Source organism: Protopterus annectens, chromosome 10.part0 (genome assembly GCF_019279795.1).
Source record: "Protopterus annectens isolate FY-2018-M chromosome 10.part0, PAN1.0, whole genome shotgun sequence".
NCBI lineage: Eukaryota > Metazoa > Chordata > Ceratodontiformes > Protopteridae > Protopterus > Protopterus annectens.
The window spans coordinates 1,096,668,485-1,096,687,571 of NC_056744.1; the positions used below are offsets into that span (position 1 = coordinate 1,096,668,485).

At 36.9% G+C, this 19,087-nt stretch overlaps 1 protein-coding gene across 1 annotated transcript in view; it reads right to left on the minus strand.

Annotated features, from left to right (window-relative positions):
* LOC122813494 (leucine-rich repeat-containing protein 7-like) overlaps positions 1-19,087 on the minus strand; it is a 638,320-nt gene that overhangs the window by 248,296 nt on the left and 370,937 nt on the right. The window contains exon 13 of the mRNA XM_044085838.1: positions 2,416-2,664. Within this exon, the coding sequence (XP_043941773.1) occupies positions 2,416-2,664 (249 nt within the window). The remainder of the gene's footprint in view (positions 1-2,415; positions 2,665-19,087) is intronic.

A 19,087-nucleotide genomic window follows, 5' to 3' on the forward strand; every position in this document is an offset into this window, starting at 1 on the left:
TAAGATTAATGTGATTTGCACGCCCTTGTAACATTTTATTTATTCCCTCTTTTACAGAATTAAAGCATACAAACATTAACAGCCAGTACTGTTTTGATTTTCTGTTAACCATTAAACATTGCATATAGACATGGCATGTGTGTCCATATTCACTATGTTTGTAGTTACCCCTTCATATGGATTATTCATCTGGAAGCCTTTAATCCCACTTCACTTGACCTCTGGCTTTGGAAATATGCTGCAAGCTTTGCCTTGTCTTGCTCAATCTGCGTTTGTTTTTCAGTTGTTCAAGCTGTGTTTACTCAAAGTGTTTTTCACTCTTCAGCTGTTTGCTTTTTGCTTAGTATAGCACTGCATAAAGGTTCAAAGCAATATTATTCATTGTACTGTGAGGGTGTGTGATCACTATTCAAATAGTCTAGAAAGGATCATACTTTCTCCAAGCTGTAGTGATCTCTGACGGAGCGTATATAAGTACAAGGTGAAGGGATGAGGCTCCCTGATGGGGTTACTTTGGACTAATGCAGGTATGCACACATTTGTGATCTATGGAATGCAATATGGCTATAATTATATGTACTCAAGATATTGTGTTAAATGGCAAAATGTAGCTATTGCGTTTAAATTTTATGAGTATCAATATAACATAGTAGACCCCTACTGCAACTATAAAAAAAATAAAAAGGCATGGTAGGTGATGATGATATTGCCATATTTTCATATCTGAATTGGTTTACAGTGTGACGCCCCAGCACTGGCTCAGTAATCAAGGAGCCTCAGTCCTCACCACTGGCAATAGTGATGGGCCATACATACTGGGAGGATAACAAGTACACACAGAGTAAAGTACAATTTCCCCTAAGAGCACACAGAGACCACAGTCAGTCTGGGGATGGTTTCTCCCTCTTTCTCCAGATCCCCAATAAGACTCCCCACTGGCACAGTTATAGAGTTTGAGTCCCTAGCCAGGGTTCCAAGCCAAATCCTCCAACACTCTGTCTGTCTAACCAGTGCTTCATGTCCCTGCCCAAGTAGCTGACACACACACACACACACACACACACACACACACACACACACACACACACACACACACACACACACACACACATACACACACACACACACACACACACACACACACCTGGGAAAGGCTGGCATAGGTTTACTAGCTATGCTCCCTTCTGCTCAGACTAGAAGGTAGTTATCACTGTCACCAGAACCTCTTATCAGCTACTTTAAGGCCCTTAACAAAGTGTGTCCAATCTTACTGTGTAATGTTACTATTAATCCAAATGGTAGTCTGACCAAGAGCAAGGCTATTAGGAGTGGCCTGCATAGTGGTACCAAATAAATATGCAAGTACTCTCAGAGCTTAAACATGTCTCACAAATATCAGCCACAAAGATAGGTTTTAAATATATTTAATAATAAATAATAAAAGAACAAGAAAATAATCAGTAATGCATCATAGTAAATTCAGAGTTCAAAATCACAGGAAATATTTAAAACAACACTGCAGGACAGTCTCAAATAAATACAGAAAACTAATCTTTACTATATTTATTACTGAATCCAAAAGAAATTACTGTACCCTAGTTAACTTACTTACAGCAAGGCAAGACAGATGTGGTTAGTGGATGTTTCCAGCGGATGCTGCCTTGACAAAGACAAAATACAAAATGCACAGTCTCTCTCTCAGAGACTTCTTAAATTAATATCAAATATTACTACTGGGATACTTGCAGAATGACATCACTTGTTGTCACCTGACGTCAGTTCCCAGGCTCACAAACAACCTCCACTGATGCAGCTGTAGCATTTAGCATATATCTGTGAAAACACATAGACCTCAGATGTTTGCAGATCCTGGAAGTCATAAAACAATAAAACACTTCTACATCTTAGGCCTAGTAATTATCTCTCTTTCAAGGCAACACAGAGAGTCCCCTAGTGTAGACATCCTGTCTCCTGTGGACTGAAACTAAAATATAGCATCTCTTGTTTATGGCCTAGCAATAAATTACTTCATCTCCACTATTCTTAAGTTTTGCAAGTTAATCTCCCGTTAAAATACATACACCTAAACAATTACAATAGTGTATAAAACTATCTCTTTGGCACATGTCTATACAATATGACATATAGTTCTAATAACATTTGTAACACAGGCACATAACCATTTACGAAATTCCAAATAGTTGGGTTGGCAGTATCTCCTTTTGTTTCATTTCTATATAAATCATATTAATATTCACAAATGACGTGCAATTATTTACAAAATTCCAGATAGCTGGGCTGGCAGTATTTCCTTTTGTGACATACAGCATTAAATTTTACATTTCCTACAATGTTCTTACAGTACCTTCACATGCATCATATACACAATGCAGTACACCTGCACAATTTTCTTACCTGTTCTTGATAGCCATCTAAGCTCCTCTGTCCTTTAGTTTGTATTAGACTTCTTCCAGGCTGAGCTCCTCTTGGACTAGAAATGCTGGATGAAGAAATTGGTATGGGCAGTGGAGACTGGTACTGCTGAATGGATACTTTATTCATGGCCCCTTCGTACTGCTGCTGCTGTTGTTGTTGCTGTTCACGGGCTCGATGTTGTAGGCTTTGTGAAGCAGTTCCCATCACAGTTTGAATATGGCTACCTGCCTGTGGGTAATTCAACCCGTTAGGCAATGACTCAGGAAGCTGAAAAGAAGCAATCATTACAACTTACACAGTCAACAGAATGAAGGCCTCTTAAGCTATGCATACGCTGCCTCCCCTTGAGTCATTTCCTAACAAACACAAGTGAAAGACAACAAGATGAACGTGACAGGCTACAGACATGCACATTTACAGCATGCAGAGGAAACTGTCAATGCATATGAAATAGGATTCAAATTTTGTTCACAGCTCAAAACTCTGTAAATATATTTGAATAGTAAGGATTGCTAAATAAATGCTTTCATATCTTCAGCCTGCCTTGAAGGCTTATTTTCAGGAAGGAAATAATGTGAGGAAGTGCTAAGTTCATAGGTAAGTACAAAGCTAGTCGTCTTTCTGGGTCATTTTAAGCATAGTCAGGGTCTGCTGTACCTCTCGACTGTGAGGTAAACACCTTAACCATTATGCCAACACCCAAGAGATTAATTAAAAATCATTACTGAAGAAAAAACATATATATTTATAATGCAGAATTCAATTAAACAAGAAAGGGATTGTATTCCTTTATGCCATCTAAAATAGTATCATAATCTGCCACTAATGTCTTTCTGTAAATCCCATAACCATCAAAAGGATGTGAAGCAGAACCTACTTCCTCCAAAGGAAAGATGAGAGTCTTATTGCAAACTAATATCCTACATTTAAATCAGTGCCAGGTGAGACTGCAAAATTGGCTGATGTTATGACAACAGATCCTTTTCTTGGCTTCCTATGAGCTATTTTAGGCTACAAACAGCACTTTGTTTTTGCTACAGAATAATGATATCTTATTTTCTTTTTAAACACACTTTTGACTGCATAGAATGCCTCGAGTATTTTTTAAATAAAAAAGATCTTGAGAATAAAATCCTTCTGAATGTATTAATAATCATATAAATAAATAATTATATCTCAATAAGGTTTAATACATTAGTTTTTTATTATACTAACATTTTACTAATGGTTAATGAACATCTTCAAACATGCAATTCTTGCTTACACTTTATGCAGCACCATACTCTAAAGTAGTAATCAACATGCCATGAACCAAACTGCTAATTCTGATGATATTGCATAATTATTTTTCAAAATATCAAACTGAGTGTTGCGCCTTCATAAACATCATAAGTCAAAGGCAAGTAAACCTTGTTTGTGGAAGGGGAAATTGGATGCATGGAAAACTAGTGCACCTTTTTCCTTACTTATTGTATTCAGAAAATTAGTAACTGTGTGCCTTAGCTAACAACATTCTTTGTTGTGGCTGAATGAATTTAGGTTTGATGAGGGACTGAATATAATTTTACAAATTAACATGGAAATACTTGCGTTTACTAGTAGAGGGGGTTGGGGAGGGAGGTGATGACACTGTTAAACAGGCTGAGTTCTATGTAAAATGCAATTCCATTTTTTTAACTCACAGATGAAGGTGTCACAAAATTATGCAAGCCAAATTAGGTTCTAACCTATTGTGTCCCAGAGGATTACCCATATATGGATTGCAATCTTCAAAAATATGCAACTAAAATCTGAAATTATGTACAACTTTGTTCCATGCCATCTCAGATGATAGGAATATGGGTTGCCCAACTTACTGATGCTTTTTCAGTTGATTTCAGCTGACTGAATGGAGAAATTGACATTTTTTTGTGCAGGCTTCATACCACCATACCCACCATTCAGGGTAAGACATTCTGTATACCCAACATAACTAATTCTGAAGCTGCTAAACTTCAAGGCAAGTTATATCCACTACTGAAGAACTGCCTATTCAATCAGCCTGTCTCAACTTAATGGGCCTGGATAAGTCAGGGAACAATGAAGCAGATGAGCACGGACTGAAAGCATACATTCTCAAGAATTCTGGACAAAGATAAAAATAATAAAGAAAGGGTACCTCCTAATGCTAAAGTACAGCTATCAGTAACAAGTAAAAACAGTATTCAAAATGAAACGCTGTACAACAATGGCCAATGAAGTAAAGTTCTCTTGGAGAATAGGTAGTGTGGTTAAATGATATAAAACTTAAAAGTGCAACATATATAGCAAAAAACTTGCATACATTTCCAGTACTTAAATTAAATGCACTTACAAGATATTCACGCTGTGAATGCAGTTATACCATAGCGAAATGATGGCTCCAAAGTATCCAGTCTTATGATGGCTTCAAAGTATCCAATCTTTTTGGTCTGATATACAGAGTATCCACACTGAAGATGTAGTAGCTGCTATGTGACTGTGATGAACTGTGATAACAGCTTAACCAGTCTAACAGATCAACTAAAAGCTTCTAGCTTTAATGGCAGTTAAAATCCTTTTATTGTAGGAAAAGTTAAAATCTCCATGTCAAATTAAAATCTTGATGTAGAATAAAACAGTCCCTATGTATTCCAAACAATCCAAAAATGCAACTTGATTATGAGAGTGTTCTGCTGTAAAGCTTAGAAAAGTAGTAGTCCTATTTAGATATTGATGGAATGATTCAAATTGTGGTACGGTTCCTTCCCATAAAATAAAAAGATCATCCATAAATCGACCATAAAATTTGATGCATTCATACCATGGATTATTTGAGTTCAATACATGCTCCAATTCCCAGTCTACAAGCACAAGATTTGAGTAGCTGTTTGCACAAGGGGTGCCCATGGCTACCCCCATTTTTGCCAATAGATTGATGTACCATACACAAAATAATTATTTTCCAGTATTAAATCTAATAAAGCACAAATCCTATTGGTTTCATTAGCAGTTTTTTTGTGGCTTAAGATCTTTCTACAGCTTCTATGCCTGCTTTGTTGGGAATGGAAGTAAATAAACTATTCACGTCCAGGGTGGTCACAAATAGGTGGTCATAATCCATAATGTTATTCATGGTTTGATTTATCTTTCTTAAGAAGTCATCAGCATCCTGCAGAACTGTATCAAAATATTTTAAAATAGTTTTCAATTCTTTCTCCACAAATAGTGACATTGTTTCTGTCACCCACCCTTACCCTGCTACTATAGGCCATAGTGGAGGGTTATGAAGGTCCTTATGAATCTTAGGAAGTCCATTAATATTCGGAACAGTGGGTTTTGTGATGTTCAAAAAATTGTAAAGGTCCAGATCTACTTGGCCTTCAGTCAACATATCCTGAAGTAAGGAAGACACTTTTTGTATAGTTCGATTTAACTGGATTGGTGTAACTCTATGGTATGTCTTTTCATCTTGTAACATGGTGGTCATTTTCTTCTTATACCATTTAGTATCCATAATCACTATAGTACCTCCTTTGTCTGCTGGTTTGATTACCACATTCTCATTTTGTTGTAAGTTGCATAGGGCTTGTCTTTCTTCAAACGTAATGTTTCTAAAATGTTTAGTATGCGTGTCCATTCTTAATTTATCCACTGCATTATTACACAGCCGCATGAATAGTTCCACACCAGGATGGGCTACAGGTACAAATGTACTTGGTTTCCTTAAGGTTCTAACTTGTTCTGTGTTTCTGCCATAAATATTTCTTAATGACACATTACTTCCAAAATGCTTTATGTCTATAACAAATTCATTCAGATCGGATGTTAAAGAGGGTATGAAAGTTAACCCCTTCTGTAAAACAGAAGTTTCTGCTTGGGTCAATTCATATTGAGAAATATTCACCACTATAGAACTGTTTAATTCAGTATTTTCTTTCTTTTTCTGTCTTGACTGTGAGTTTGTGGGTTCTTGTAACTGGTTTGATTCAGAAAAAACGGAAGTTGTGTGGTGATGGGGAGAAATGTATTCCCTTTCTTAGGAATGGTTCCTGTTTCTGAGGATGTTTCAACAATCCTATCTGCTGTAGTGGCCACAGGTGTCCCTGTAATATTGGTAGATATATTCAATGTGCCAGATGTTTGCTCCTCAGTCCCAGTATGGTTTCTAGACACAGATGTGTCATTCCTAATGGATGCAGGATGTCTGGTGCTAGGGTTAAAGTGATTTGTAGTAGATCTTATTTCCTCCCTGGGCCATTCAAAGATCCACCCTTGTTTGAAATCATTAATGTCTCTATTTAGTTTTTTTATTTTCTGATCTTTTATTTTTGATTCATACACATTGAGATTGAATTGTAATGTTTCTAATCTGTTGGTGTGATAAGTATTCAAATTAATTTTCTCTAGTTCTACTTGTTTTTCTTTGATGTGAAGGGCGAGATTGTCTTCCTCTGGTCTAAAATAATCCATGATTAGCTTCATGTATCGGAAGCTGGTCTCTAAATTTATTGCTTGCCATTTAACTAGGAGTTCAGGATGTTGATTCCCACAGCTTGGCATGCATTTCACCGCATTCCTCTAGGTATGACCTGATGGTGTAAACAAGCTTCCAAATGAAAACGTTGCCAAGTTAATCTTTTTAGTTTGTATGCTGCAAGTTCTACTTCTTGTAAAATATAATCAAAGTTGCTGTGATTTGTGATATCTTGAATGTCTGATGATTCAATGCCATCAAATTGCATAATTTAAGTACTGGAAATGTATTCAAGTTTGTTGCTATATATGTTGAACTTTTAAGTTTTATATCATTTAACCACACTGCCTATTCTCCAAGAGAACTTTACTTCACTGGCCACTGTTGTACAGCGTTTCATTTTGAATACTAAGATAAAAATAATGGGGGACAAAGGGCCAAAATCAGGAACGAGTTTTAAATATTGCTTTTATAAACTTTGAAATGTCATGCATTTTCTGAAGGCTATGAAGTCTAAAGCTCAAATGTTTATCATTATTTAGTGATGGGACTTCAATGATTTGCCAGAAAAAGAAAAAAAAAAATTACAAGGAATACACTAAAAGCATTTGGCAAAAATGGTAGCTCCGTGAAATTCTGGACAATTGAGAAGTATAACTAGAAATGTCTTGCATACTTTCAGTACAGTACTACAATGTATGTATGTGTGTGTGTGTGTGTGTGTGTGTGTGTGTGTGTGTGTGTGTGTGTGTGTGTGTAAAAAACACACAGACTTATATATATAGATATATATATATATATATATATATATATATATATATATCTATGCCTCTCCTCCTGTTTGTCAAAAACACAGTTCATTGAGATACAGAAGGTCGAAACCACTTAAATGAAAGTGCACAACATCGGAAGTACACTGTTGTGAAAGACGATTCAGTGAAGCACATTACAGTGAGGATAAGGAAATATATCCTTTTCCCCACTGTAGTGCAATCTCGGAGTTAGTACATTTAAGTAGGGGTGTGGGGGGTGCAGCAGGGCTTGCCCCCCTGCAAAACAATGTTTACAGTAGGTTTTTTTTTTCCCCAATTTGGTGAATTGGCTTTTGCGAAAGTGCAATTTCGATGTAGTGCACTTTCGTGGAAGTGGGGTTTTACTTTTCTTTTTCGAGATTGTGAAATTTCGATAAAGAAAAGTAGACCCCATATATATATATATATATATATATATATATATATATATATATATATATATATATATATATACATGCATGGCATATCTTAAATGTTGATATATTCTAGATCAGTATGATTTTAAGAGGGTTATTGCAGCAGGTATTTAGGTATTAGCTGACAGGACTGAAGGCAACCACCCAATAAAAAAATTATGACTTCTAATAGTCTTTGGTGGTGGTGGGGCTACACAACAATTGTTAGTACCACTGAACGTCCCTTACCAGAATGGTGGGAGGCACTCATACTCACTGTATGTATTTCTTGCCAAATCATTGAAGTGGAGATGATGGAGTGATATCCCACAAAGCTTCTATGGCTGCATTGTTGAAAGAGATAAAAACAGGGGATAGTAAGGAGAGAACACTTCCTGTTGTAAACTTTTCTCTTCACAAATCTCCAGATATGATGAGCACCTGCATATGTGTTATAATATATTATGAAAGGAAAGCTTCAGTAAGAATTTAACATTAGGTCATCACTCCAGACAGTACAGGAAAGGGTGGAGGCTAAAAGTCACAGCACTTAGGTTAAGACATTTTGCTGAACCACCCAAACACAATCAATCCTATACATGGTGGACACACCTATGCAGTAAATCTTGTTGACGAGCTACACTAAGTTTTGGGTGACAGCCAAAAATTATCCACATATATATGTTTGATCTGGGCCAGGGTCGCAGGAAATCTACTGATATTATACCCCCATATTGCATTAAAATTTTCTATTGCTTATGGATAGAATATACTATATAATAGGGAAACTGAATAATCAGGCTGTCTGGATGCAGTTTTGCCCTCCTTTTCCTTTGCAAAGGGCAGCACTGACTGGTCAAACTCTTTTTAAGCAACTAGCCCCAGCAATGTCTTAGTGAAGTGTTTACAGGCATACTTGGTGGTGATAGATCCATCACCCATAATTGCCCTGGGTAGTGAAGAACTCAGGAAGATGGATTAGTTCAAGGACATATTTTACATTATCTTAAAGTGCAACTTAGAATATGCTTCAGTGTACAGCCTGCCCTTGAAGACCACAGTCTAAAGTTTATATAAAGTAAGGCCAGAAGCTTGAAACTCTTCTGACTGAAGTAATGGAAAAATATTAAATGAAGAGAAACCAAATCAGTTTCCTCAAAATGAAGTTTAGATTCAATGGCAAGCAAAGAGTTGCTAGACAGGGTATCTGACATGAGGCTTATGACAGAGGTATTGCTTAAAGAAATGTTCAACTAACTTCTATTCAGCACTTTGAAGTGGACCTGGGCAAGGAATTTGTCATAACAGGATCATACTGTCTTGGATGTAGTCTAATATATCATTAGCTAAACAAGGTAGACCACCAATCGGATATTTGTTCACCTGGTTTTATTTTATTACAGTTTCTATAAGACTGTCGTTAATATTTTGTGAGGCATATTAATCAGATCCAGTTAGGTATTCATTCATAGGGCATGACAGTGTAAGGATAATAGTCCCTGATTCTCCTTACCACTACTAGGTCTAGCTTCTGAGACAGTGATAGAAAATTCCTGTGAAAGGAAAAACAGACTAATCACTAATTTTGTGAACACACTAGAATCGGTTCTAAATAAGTCCCAATTTTTCTTAATGATGTTCCAACATGTGTTACTGTCCATACTATAAAACCTCATAATTACCAGTTGTCACCCTTTATTCCAAAAAGATCAGTTGTTAAGGGCCAACTGGTCAGGGCAGCCTGTATAGTAAGTCATGACTCTGAATTTTTTAGTGAATGTCAATTATTAAAGAGTATGTTTCTACACCGAGGTTACCCTGTAACAATGTTGGACAATCTGATAGAAGAAGTTACAAATAAAGGAATCATGAGGTTTTATAAGCCATTACTTAAGGTCAGGGATACACACGAACAGATTGGTAACACGGATGTCCATGTAGGTCCATTTAGCCAGAATGTGACTATTCAAACTATCACACAAGGTCCCAGATTCATCACTACTTATAGTATGGGCAGTAACACATGTTGGAACATCATTAAGAAAAATTGGGACTTATTTAGAACAGATTCTAGTGTGTTCACAAAATTAGGTTATCGACCTCAGGTCACATATAGGAAGGCAAACAATTTAAAAACAATGTTCGAATGCAAACAAAAAACGTGATCTAAGACTCCAGGAACGTATAAATGCCAGGCGTGCAATTACTGTAAGTATGTTACAGAATCTAATAGGTTTAGAGTGCATAATACGCAGTTCAACTTGAAATGTAGAGCGAACTGCAATTCTACGATGATAGTGTATTTGGCATTATGTCAAAAATGTTCTGTTTTCTATGTGGGTAAAACGGAGAGAAGACTCCGTGACCGGATGTACGAACACATCTATGCTATTAATAAGAAGAAGTTAGATAATGCATTAGCGAAACGTGTCAACTTGTCCTGATCACCTGTTTAAATTTTTAGTTTTAGACCAAGTTTGCCATGACATTAGGGGAAGTCCAGCACCACTCAAGTTGGAAGAACTTGAGTTAGTATGGCAGATAAGATTAAATGCTTATAACCACCCCGGTTTGAATAAACACTGCTCTATCAGCAGTGTTCTAAAATTATTGAGCTTGACAAGATGAGTATAGGGCATTCTTATTTGAGGCATACACTTACATATTTATGTATATTTTCATATTTTGTTTAATTTTAGTGCCAATATTTATTTTATTTTATTTTATTTATGTGTAACTGTTGGTTAATATGTTGATGTTTATGCCTTTAAGAAGTGGTCTCCCAGACTAATTTATTTTAATTAGAAGTAATTTGGTATTTAATTGATTTTAATCGTATATATATATATATATATATATATATATATATATATATATATATACTTGTGATTTTGTTATGTAATCTTGTCTGAAGAAGTTTGTCAAAGGAGACAAACGAAAAGTGCTTTACATATTAAATTTATTATTCTCTTAGTAGTTCGGGTTGCCGTCTCTTCACCACAGTACTTTGTTTTAATTTCATATACCAAATTACCCATCGAACAATCAAGATTTTATTTAAATTTCTTTATAGTTTCTGAACTGGATATCCAGCCTGGAAGGCTAATTTCATATTATGTCATTTCTTTTGCAAGATACAAGTACCTTAGTTTGGTCTTATTCAAATTAAGCACAAAACCTTGTTGGTATGTTTATGAGTAACAGAGCTCATATATATATATAATTATATTTATCAAAATGGCATTTTACTTTCATTACTACATGGAGTCCATAACAGATACTCCATGTGCAGTGCATTTTGACACTATTCTGAATAATACAAATGAAGTTCTTCTAAAGGGAACCTTGACATATTTGTTTTCTTCTGCCTTTGTATAAAGCTTTGTTTTAAAGCAGACTTACACATTCCAAACACATCACACACAGCAGACAACACACCAGTGTCTCACAAACACAAACCATAAGGCAAAACAATAAGCCATCACAGCCCACAAGACATAACAATAAACCAAGCACACTAGTCATTGGTGACTCAATTGTGACTCACACTGATGTCCCCTTCACTAGGCTTGACAAGGAAAAGGTCACGATCAATTGTCTGGTGCTAGAATCCACCACATCACGCAAACACTTAATTCTCTGCACAACAAGTACAAGTACGACTCTATCATTATACATGTTGGTGTAAATGACTTCAGCTGCACCTCCCTGGACTATATGAAGACAGACATGTTTGAACTCTCAGAGTACATGTTCCAGTTGGGTATGACCCTAGCCCTAAGCAGCATCCTACCTTCACCAAAAATGATACCACAATACCAACAAAAAATGACTGACTTCAACAATTGGCTTAGTTTCTGGTATCATTCCAAGGGGATCCAGTATCTGTCTGCCTGGAAAGACATGGTCGACAGGCCTTGATGCTTTGCCAGAGATGGCCTTCACCTGTCACCACTGGGTTTCCGGATCCTGGCCAAGGCTCTTGCCTCCCCCATTGTGCCTTTTTTAGGCAATGTCCCAAAGACAAACCTTCCAACTTAAAAGATCTGTCAAAAAGCAAATTGAAGGTCATGCTGCTTAATGCTAGGAGCCTTAACCTGAAAATGCACTCACTGGAGGCTCTCCTTGCAGTGGAAGATGCTGATGTCTGTGTGGTCATGGAAACCTGGTTCAGGGCTGTGGAGAGCTCTCCTGCCTTACCAGGCTATACCTCATTCCACACATTCCAACCCCAAAATGAGATCAAGAAGACTAAGGGTGGTGGTGTCTCTATCTTCATTAAGGACAGGCACACCTCCAGACTGGTTTGCCAGTATGATGCACTTGAACTACTCCAGGTACAACTGACAGTTAGCAAGACACCCATCCAAGTTATATCTAGCTATAGACCCCCCTCCAAGACTCAGGACACCCACGCCTCTGACCTGGATCTACTTGATTCCATCTAGGTATCCCCTAACACCATGATCCTTAGTGACTTCAACTACCCCACCATAGACTGGGTGCACTATTCTTGCACTAATGCACTCTCTCAATGATTCCTCAGATTCATCAATTCTAACACACTAGACCAGCTTGTCTCATCCCCCACAATGGGAGATAACATTCTGGACTTGGTTTTCACCAACATGGGTGACTGCTGCACCACTCCCATAGTATGTTCTTCCCTGGTGAGATCAGATCATCGGACTGTCTCATTTGAAGATCAATTAACTTATTTGGACCTACATTTTGGTCTCACTATGAAATCCACCTTGGAACTTATGCAGGTAAATTTATTAAAAGGTTAAAATTTATATGGCTAGATGGAAGTTATTATGCATGGACTTTATGCAGAGAATACAGGGGATCTTATTGTTTGTTTTATCATTAATTACATGTTTTTCAAGGCATACCTGTACAGCCTCCTCCAAATGTTGGCAGATACCAAGAAAAGGTATACACAAATTTATTTGGGCAGGAGAGAAGCCTAGGATTCTGTGGAAGTGCTTACTTTACCATTTATGAATGTGGGTCAGTGTCTCCTCTATTTGGAGACATATTCCAAGATGGTCATCTTGAAAATGGTGTGCAGAATATTGGGCCCTAATTATCAGTATTCTTGGAAGGAACTGTTAAGTATTACATTTTCAGGATTACATAGATTTTATGATAAGATACAAAGAGGGAAGGTCTCAGGGATATTAATGCATGCTATAATTTTCTCATCTATAGTGTCAGTGATTCAAAATTTCTTGTTAGAAACTGGACCAAAGGAATGGGTGAAGGATGTATTACCCATAGTTCATCCTACTAACTGGGGTCCATGGGCCATTGTTATCAAACAGCAAATGGCCTCTGTAGTTGGTCTACATTATTGGGGACAATTGCTCTCTGATATGGACATAGTCTCTTGCAACCTATTTTGAGCAAAGTTTCAGGCCTTTACCATGCTCAAAATATTTACCAGAGGTTGGTTGACAGGCTTAAGCAGAGTGCACAGTAGGACTGGCCATCTGGGTTAGCTGGATTATAACAGGCAGGGACACTATGGAACCCCAAAACACTTTTTGTGAGTTGGTCAATGATGCTGCAAAATAAAATTTAGAGTTTCTTAGGAGAGAGAGCTGAGGGCTTCTATAAGTAGGGTAGAGTGGATGGCTTTGTTGGAGGCCCTGAGATATGCAACCTGAGTTAGGTAGTAGATTATTTAAACTGGCATTGACAACCAAAGATTTTTACACCTTAGTGAAACTGACTAGAATTGTTTTGGGGGCCATGGTCAGATATGGAGACTGGTCTCATATTTTTTGGGGCTGTACAAAACTCAGTAATTTTAAAGATGAAATTAACTACAGGTTGTATGTTCAAACTCTGGCTCAGGCAGGTTAATCTGACACTGGTGTTACTTTTACTGGAGCATGCTCTGTAAGATAACTTATACAGTGCCCACACTGAGTGCTGCGCCATCTTATGCTTTAGGAAGTGTATCACATGATCACATGCAGGCGGAGCCTGCTAAAAACTGAACTGAAACAGCTAATGAAGGATTTGGCTGGCCAGGAGTTCATGAGTTCTCACTCTACAGCTCAATTTCAAACTGTGGCAATGTGGACCCCATGGAAGAACCTCTTCCTGATAAACTAGTTTTGCAACAGCTTGCTGGGTAATTTAAGAATGTTAGGTTAGGTAGGATAGGGAGAGTTATGTCAGTGATAGGAGCCAATTAGGAATCTGGAAAACAAAGTAGGGTATGGAATCTCTGCAAGAGTGCATGCTTCACAATTAAAGAAAAAGCTAGAAATTAACTGATGGTATCTAGTTAGCAAAGGGCACTGGCACCCTCACACTAAGATACAAGAACTAGTGGGTTTCCTCTCTTTTTCTTTCTCTCTATACTGGCGGGGGGCAAAAATGGTTTTGGATGTCTGTGACTGATATGAATATACATGATGTACATAGCTGAGTATGTTTTAATGTTCTATTGGAGTTTAAGTTCAATGTTTATTTCAGTGTTTCTCTGCGTTATTCAACTTGATAAAGTATGTTTCAAGCTGTGGGTTTATTTTGAAAAATAATCAGTTGCATTTGGGAATAAAAGTATTAGAAATTAATCTGGCTTTTCAAACATGCACACATTTGCAGTGTCTTCAACTAAAAATGCATTGCTTTATTTGGACACTAACTTGTTAGAGTATACTTAACTCTTACAGTTAAGAAATTGTGGAAACAGGAAAATATCATCCATGTTTTAATATAAACAGGAAAGACTGTCTTGGACTTTTATCTGTGGACAAAGCAGCAACTACAAACAGATATATTTAATTACTCTAAATGCTATGGCTGGTGATATTTTTTTCTTATCTTAAGGGTAACATACTCAAATGCTGACCTTCCAAGCCCCTTCTATATTTTATCTACTATCTATCTATCTATCTATCTATCTATCTATCTATCTATCTATCTATCTATCTATCTATCTATCTATCTAATCTATCTATCTATCTATCTATCTATCTATCTATCTATCTATCTATCTATCTAGCTATCTATCTATCTATCTGCATAGATAGACCCTCCTCTTGTATATATAGTATGTATGAAAAGAGTAGTTCATAGAAAAGGTTGTAGATAACTGTAGTTCAATTCAGGAGGATTATGGGAATAGATGGAAAATGGGCTAGAAAGGCTGAAGGCAGAGGTAACTGCACGGGGTTGGCTATACTGTAACAGATGGACTTACTAAACAGATTACAGCTTTATGCTGCTGGCATTCATGTAAACAAGTAAATCTAGGCATGTAGAACATTCTCATGCCCCTGGGCTGACGTTTTCTGAAATCTGTGTCGAACTGTACAAGACAGATATGATTTTGAGAAGGCGGCTAGTCTACACTACTCTTGAGTCATCCATTATAGACATTTGCTAAATATCTGACAAAAGGTACCATAAAGAACAAACGTTGTAAAATATATATATTATGGCAAGCTATTACAAATGGTCAGTCCTAAAGCACATACAGCATGCTTTGATGAAAATTCAGCCCCCTGTCTCAAACAGTTTTATATCTCTCAATAAGCTATCCAGTTGTTTCTCATCTTCCCTCTTTCTGCTTGGTCAAATTTATTTATTTATTTTTATTTTATTTTATTTTACATGTGTCAACCAGGAAAGTCCGACTGGATACAAGTACATTTTCAGCAGATGTCCGGGGAGAAAAGCTCCAAATGTACAAAAACAAGTATAAATACAGTGAAATTATTACAGTGAGTTATCATAAAACAGAGATTTGTTTAAGAATATGTACACACAGGTACATGTTTTTCTCACATACACACAGCAAAGGCTGGAAGCAAGTAGCTGTGAAAGAAACAGTTAAAGATTTCATCTCAAAAAGGAAAACACATATATTAAGGTGGTTATCATACATGGTGTAGTGCTAACTTTAAATCTTTCCAGTAGATGTGTGATACACAGAATTTTAAACAGTTAGAGAGTCCGAGTTTGTCAGGGTTTGTACAGGGACAAAGCCCGCTGCATTTTTAGGTATTTCCTAAGGGATTTTTTGAATTGGGATAATGAGGGTGTCAATGGTGAGTTCAGCAGGAAGTAGGTTCCAGTTTTTGCCAGCAGAGTTGGAGAATAGTGATTCATCAGCTGAATTGTTGGTTTTAATAGTTTGCACTAGGAATTTTTTGGAAGAGCGAAGGGATTTTAGGTTATGCTAGGGGGTAATAATATTTTTCAGTATGGGTGTACTGCCTGGTTGGTAGAGGATTTTGTGAACAACTATTAGTTGGTTATATTGCAGTTGATAGGGTAGTTCAAGCCAGTCTAACGATTGAAGGTTAAGGCAGTGATGGGTTCTATAAGCTGATCTTGTGGCAAATCTGTCAATGTTATTGTAGCACCTAGTAAATTTATTGAGGTTTGATTTGCTTAGGTTTACGAAGATGGGTGAGGCATAAAGATGGGTCAATAGCAGATGTGTACAGGCAATAACAATTCTAGCAGATGGGGTTAGGAATGGTTTAATCCTGTATAAAGAGCCTAATTTTTTATTAACTGTTTTAATAGTTTTGTCTATGTGAGCATCAAACTTGAGGTTGTTGTCGATGATCACTCCCAGTAGTTTAGTACTAGGTTCTGGGGAAATTATTTTACCATTGTTAGATATTATGGTGAGAAGTGGTGAGGGGACCTTGTGAGTGGGGGAGAAGAGTAATAGTTTGGTTTTATTTGGGTTTAATAGCAGTCAGCGACCAGTGAACCAGTTCTCTACTTTCTTGATAGTGATTTGGGACAAGGATTGTAAATCTGTGGGGGAGGTGGCAGAGCAGATTAGGGTTGAGTCATCTGCATACTGAATACAAGTTGCATCAGGGATGACTTTGTACAGGTCATTAATGAATATGGAGAATAGGAGGGGGACCTACTATAGATCCCTGTGGGACTCCAAGGGTGATTGGTAAAAGGGACGATAAGTTATTCTTCCACAGTACAGCTTGTTGTCTGTCACTTAGGTAGGAATGGAACCAGGTAATTGCTAGGTTATCTATGGAGAGTGATTTTAATGTGTTTAAGAGTAGCTGGTGATTTACCATATCAAATGCCTTGGATAGGTCAAGGAAGAGGGCTGAGAAGAGCTTGTTGTCATTACGGTTTTGATTTATTGTATGGGAGAAGTAAAGAAGGGCTGAGGTTGTACTATGGCAAGGTCTAAACCCGTGCTGGGAGGGGGCTAGTAGAGTGTTTTGATTCAGATAGGCAAGAAATTGCTTGAGAATACATTTTTCCATTATTTTAGCCAAGGGAGACAGAATGGCTATAGGCCTATAAGTTGAAAGTTCAGTGGAATCTCTCCCTTTATGAAGAGGAACAATGTGGGAGATTTTCCAGATGTGGGGGATATAGGCTTCGTGGATAGTTCTATTGATTAAAACTGATATGCGGTATGCTATTTCATTAATGGCTTTTTGGAGATATTCTGCAGGTAGTAGGTCTGCTGAAAGGGTGGTGGGTTTCATTTTTTTAAGTAGGGACTTAATAAAAGATGTTGGTACTGGATCAAGCTTAAAGGGGATCTTATTATCAGGTGTGGGGTTGGTGTTACTTGGGGTATAGGGTGATAGCTTACTGGCTAGGGATTGCACGGTTTCTGTAAAGAAAGTTTTAAAGGTGTTAGCAATAATTTTAGGAGGTTATTGGAGGGTAGTTAAGGGGGTAGGGGTAGTTGATTGGCCTGGGTGGAGAAGTTTGTTTATGCCTGACCAGAATTTTTGTGTTTGATTTTGGTGCTTTTGTTGCAGAATACAGTAGTAATTCTTTTTGTCTAGCATAATAGATTTCTTTGTATCATTTCTCAGCTGTTTATATATAAGGTGGTCTTTTGAGGATTTAGGAGTTCTCCAGGAGGTCCACGCTTTGTTTCTGCTAATAATTTTTGTTTTGTATCACTGGACAGCCATGGTGCTACTTTGTTATTGGTTCTGATACTGTGTGGGGGATATTGTGGTAACATACTTGGCTGTCAGAGTAAAAAGAAATTTACAAGAAAATTACTTACTGGAAATGATTAAAGAATAACAGAAACACGTCCATCTATAACTGAGGTATTAATAGTCCACTGAAGTAATAAATTTGAACTAACATAGTGTCAATCCGTGTTCACTTAGCTTTAGTTACAATTTATGTTACTCTGATGAACATGTCCTTTTGCTTATCAGAGTTTCGGCTAGATGTAGTCACTGATTTAGATCTAGTTAAGAATATTTTATGCACTCTTTCTATTTTTGTATGTATGCAAATGTTTACATTTACAACTTCTTTCAGTGAGATTATTGTATTCTACTTCAAGGGACTATTAATACCTCAGTTATAGATGGACTTGTTTCTGTTATTCTTTAATCATTTCTAGTAATTTTCTTGTAAATTTCTTTTTACTCTGACAGCCAAGTATGCTACCACAATATCCTCAGTCAAACTTTCTACAAAATAATTCAGCAAATGTCAGAAAAATCCACTGAAAGCATGCTGTTTGCCATTATATTATTATACATTTCAGTCTATCTCTAGAAAATGCCATAGTATAAAAATAACATTTCTATGGGCTTTTAATAATAAAGTAATCATCTGAGTACAATAGACTATGCTTCCTGCAGGAATTTAACCACTGCATACCCATTACATGCATTTCACATGGTGGATTAAGGTATTCTGCTTGCATTTCTGTACACTCATATTTTTTTATACTGGACTACCAGCATTAAGATCTTTACTGCAAATCATCAGTGTGGGACCCAAACTAAACTTCTCTGTTATAGACTCTTCAATGTTTTAGATTTTTCAAGTCTTTATATTAAAAAGATTTGATGCTAACTGCTTATGAAATGGTTACAAAAATAGGTAATTTGAAAGTATTACTTCACTGTTTAAGCATCCCAGCTTTATTTTCCCCCTTATACCAAACAGTAGTGACTAGTTTATGATTA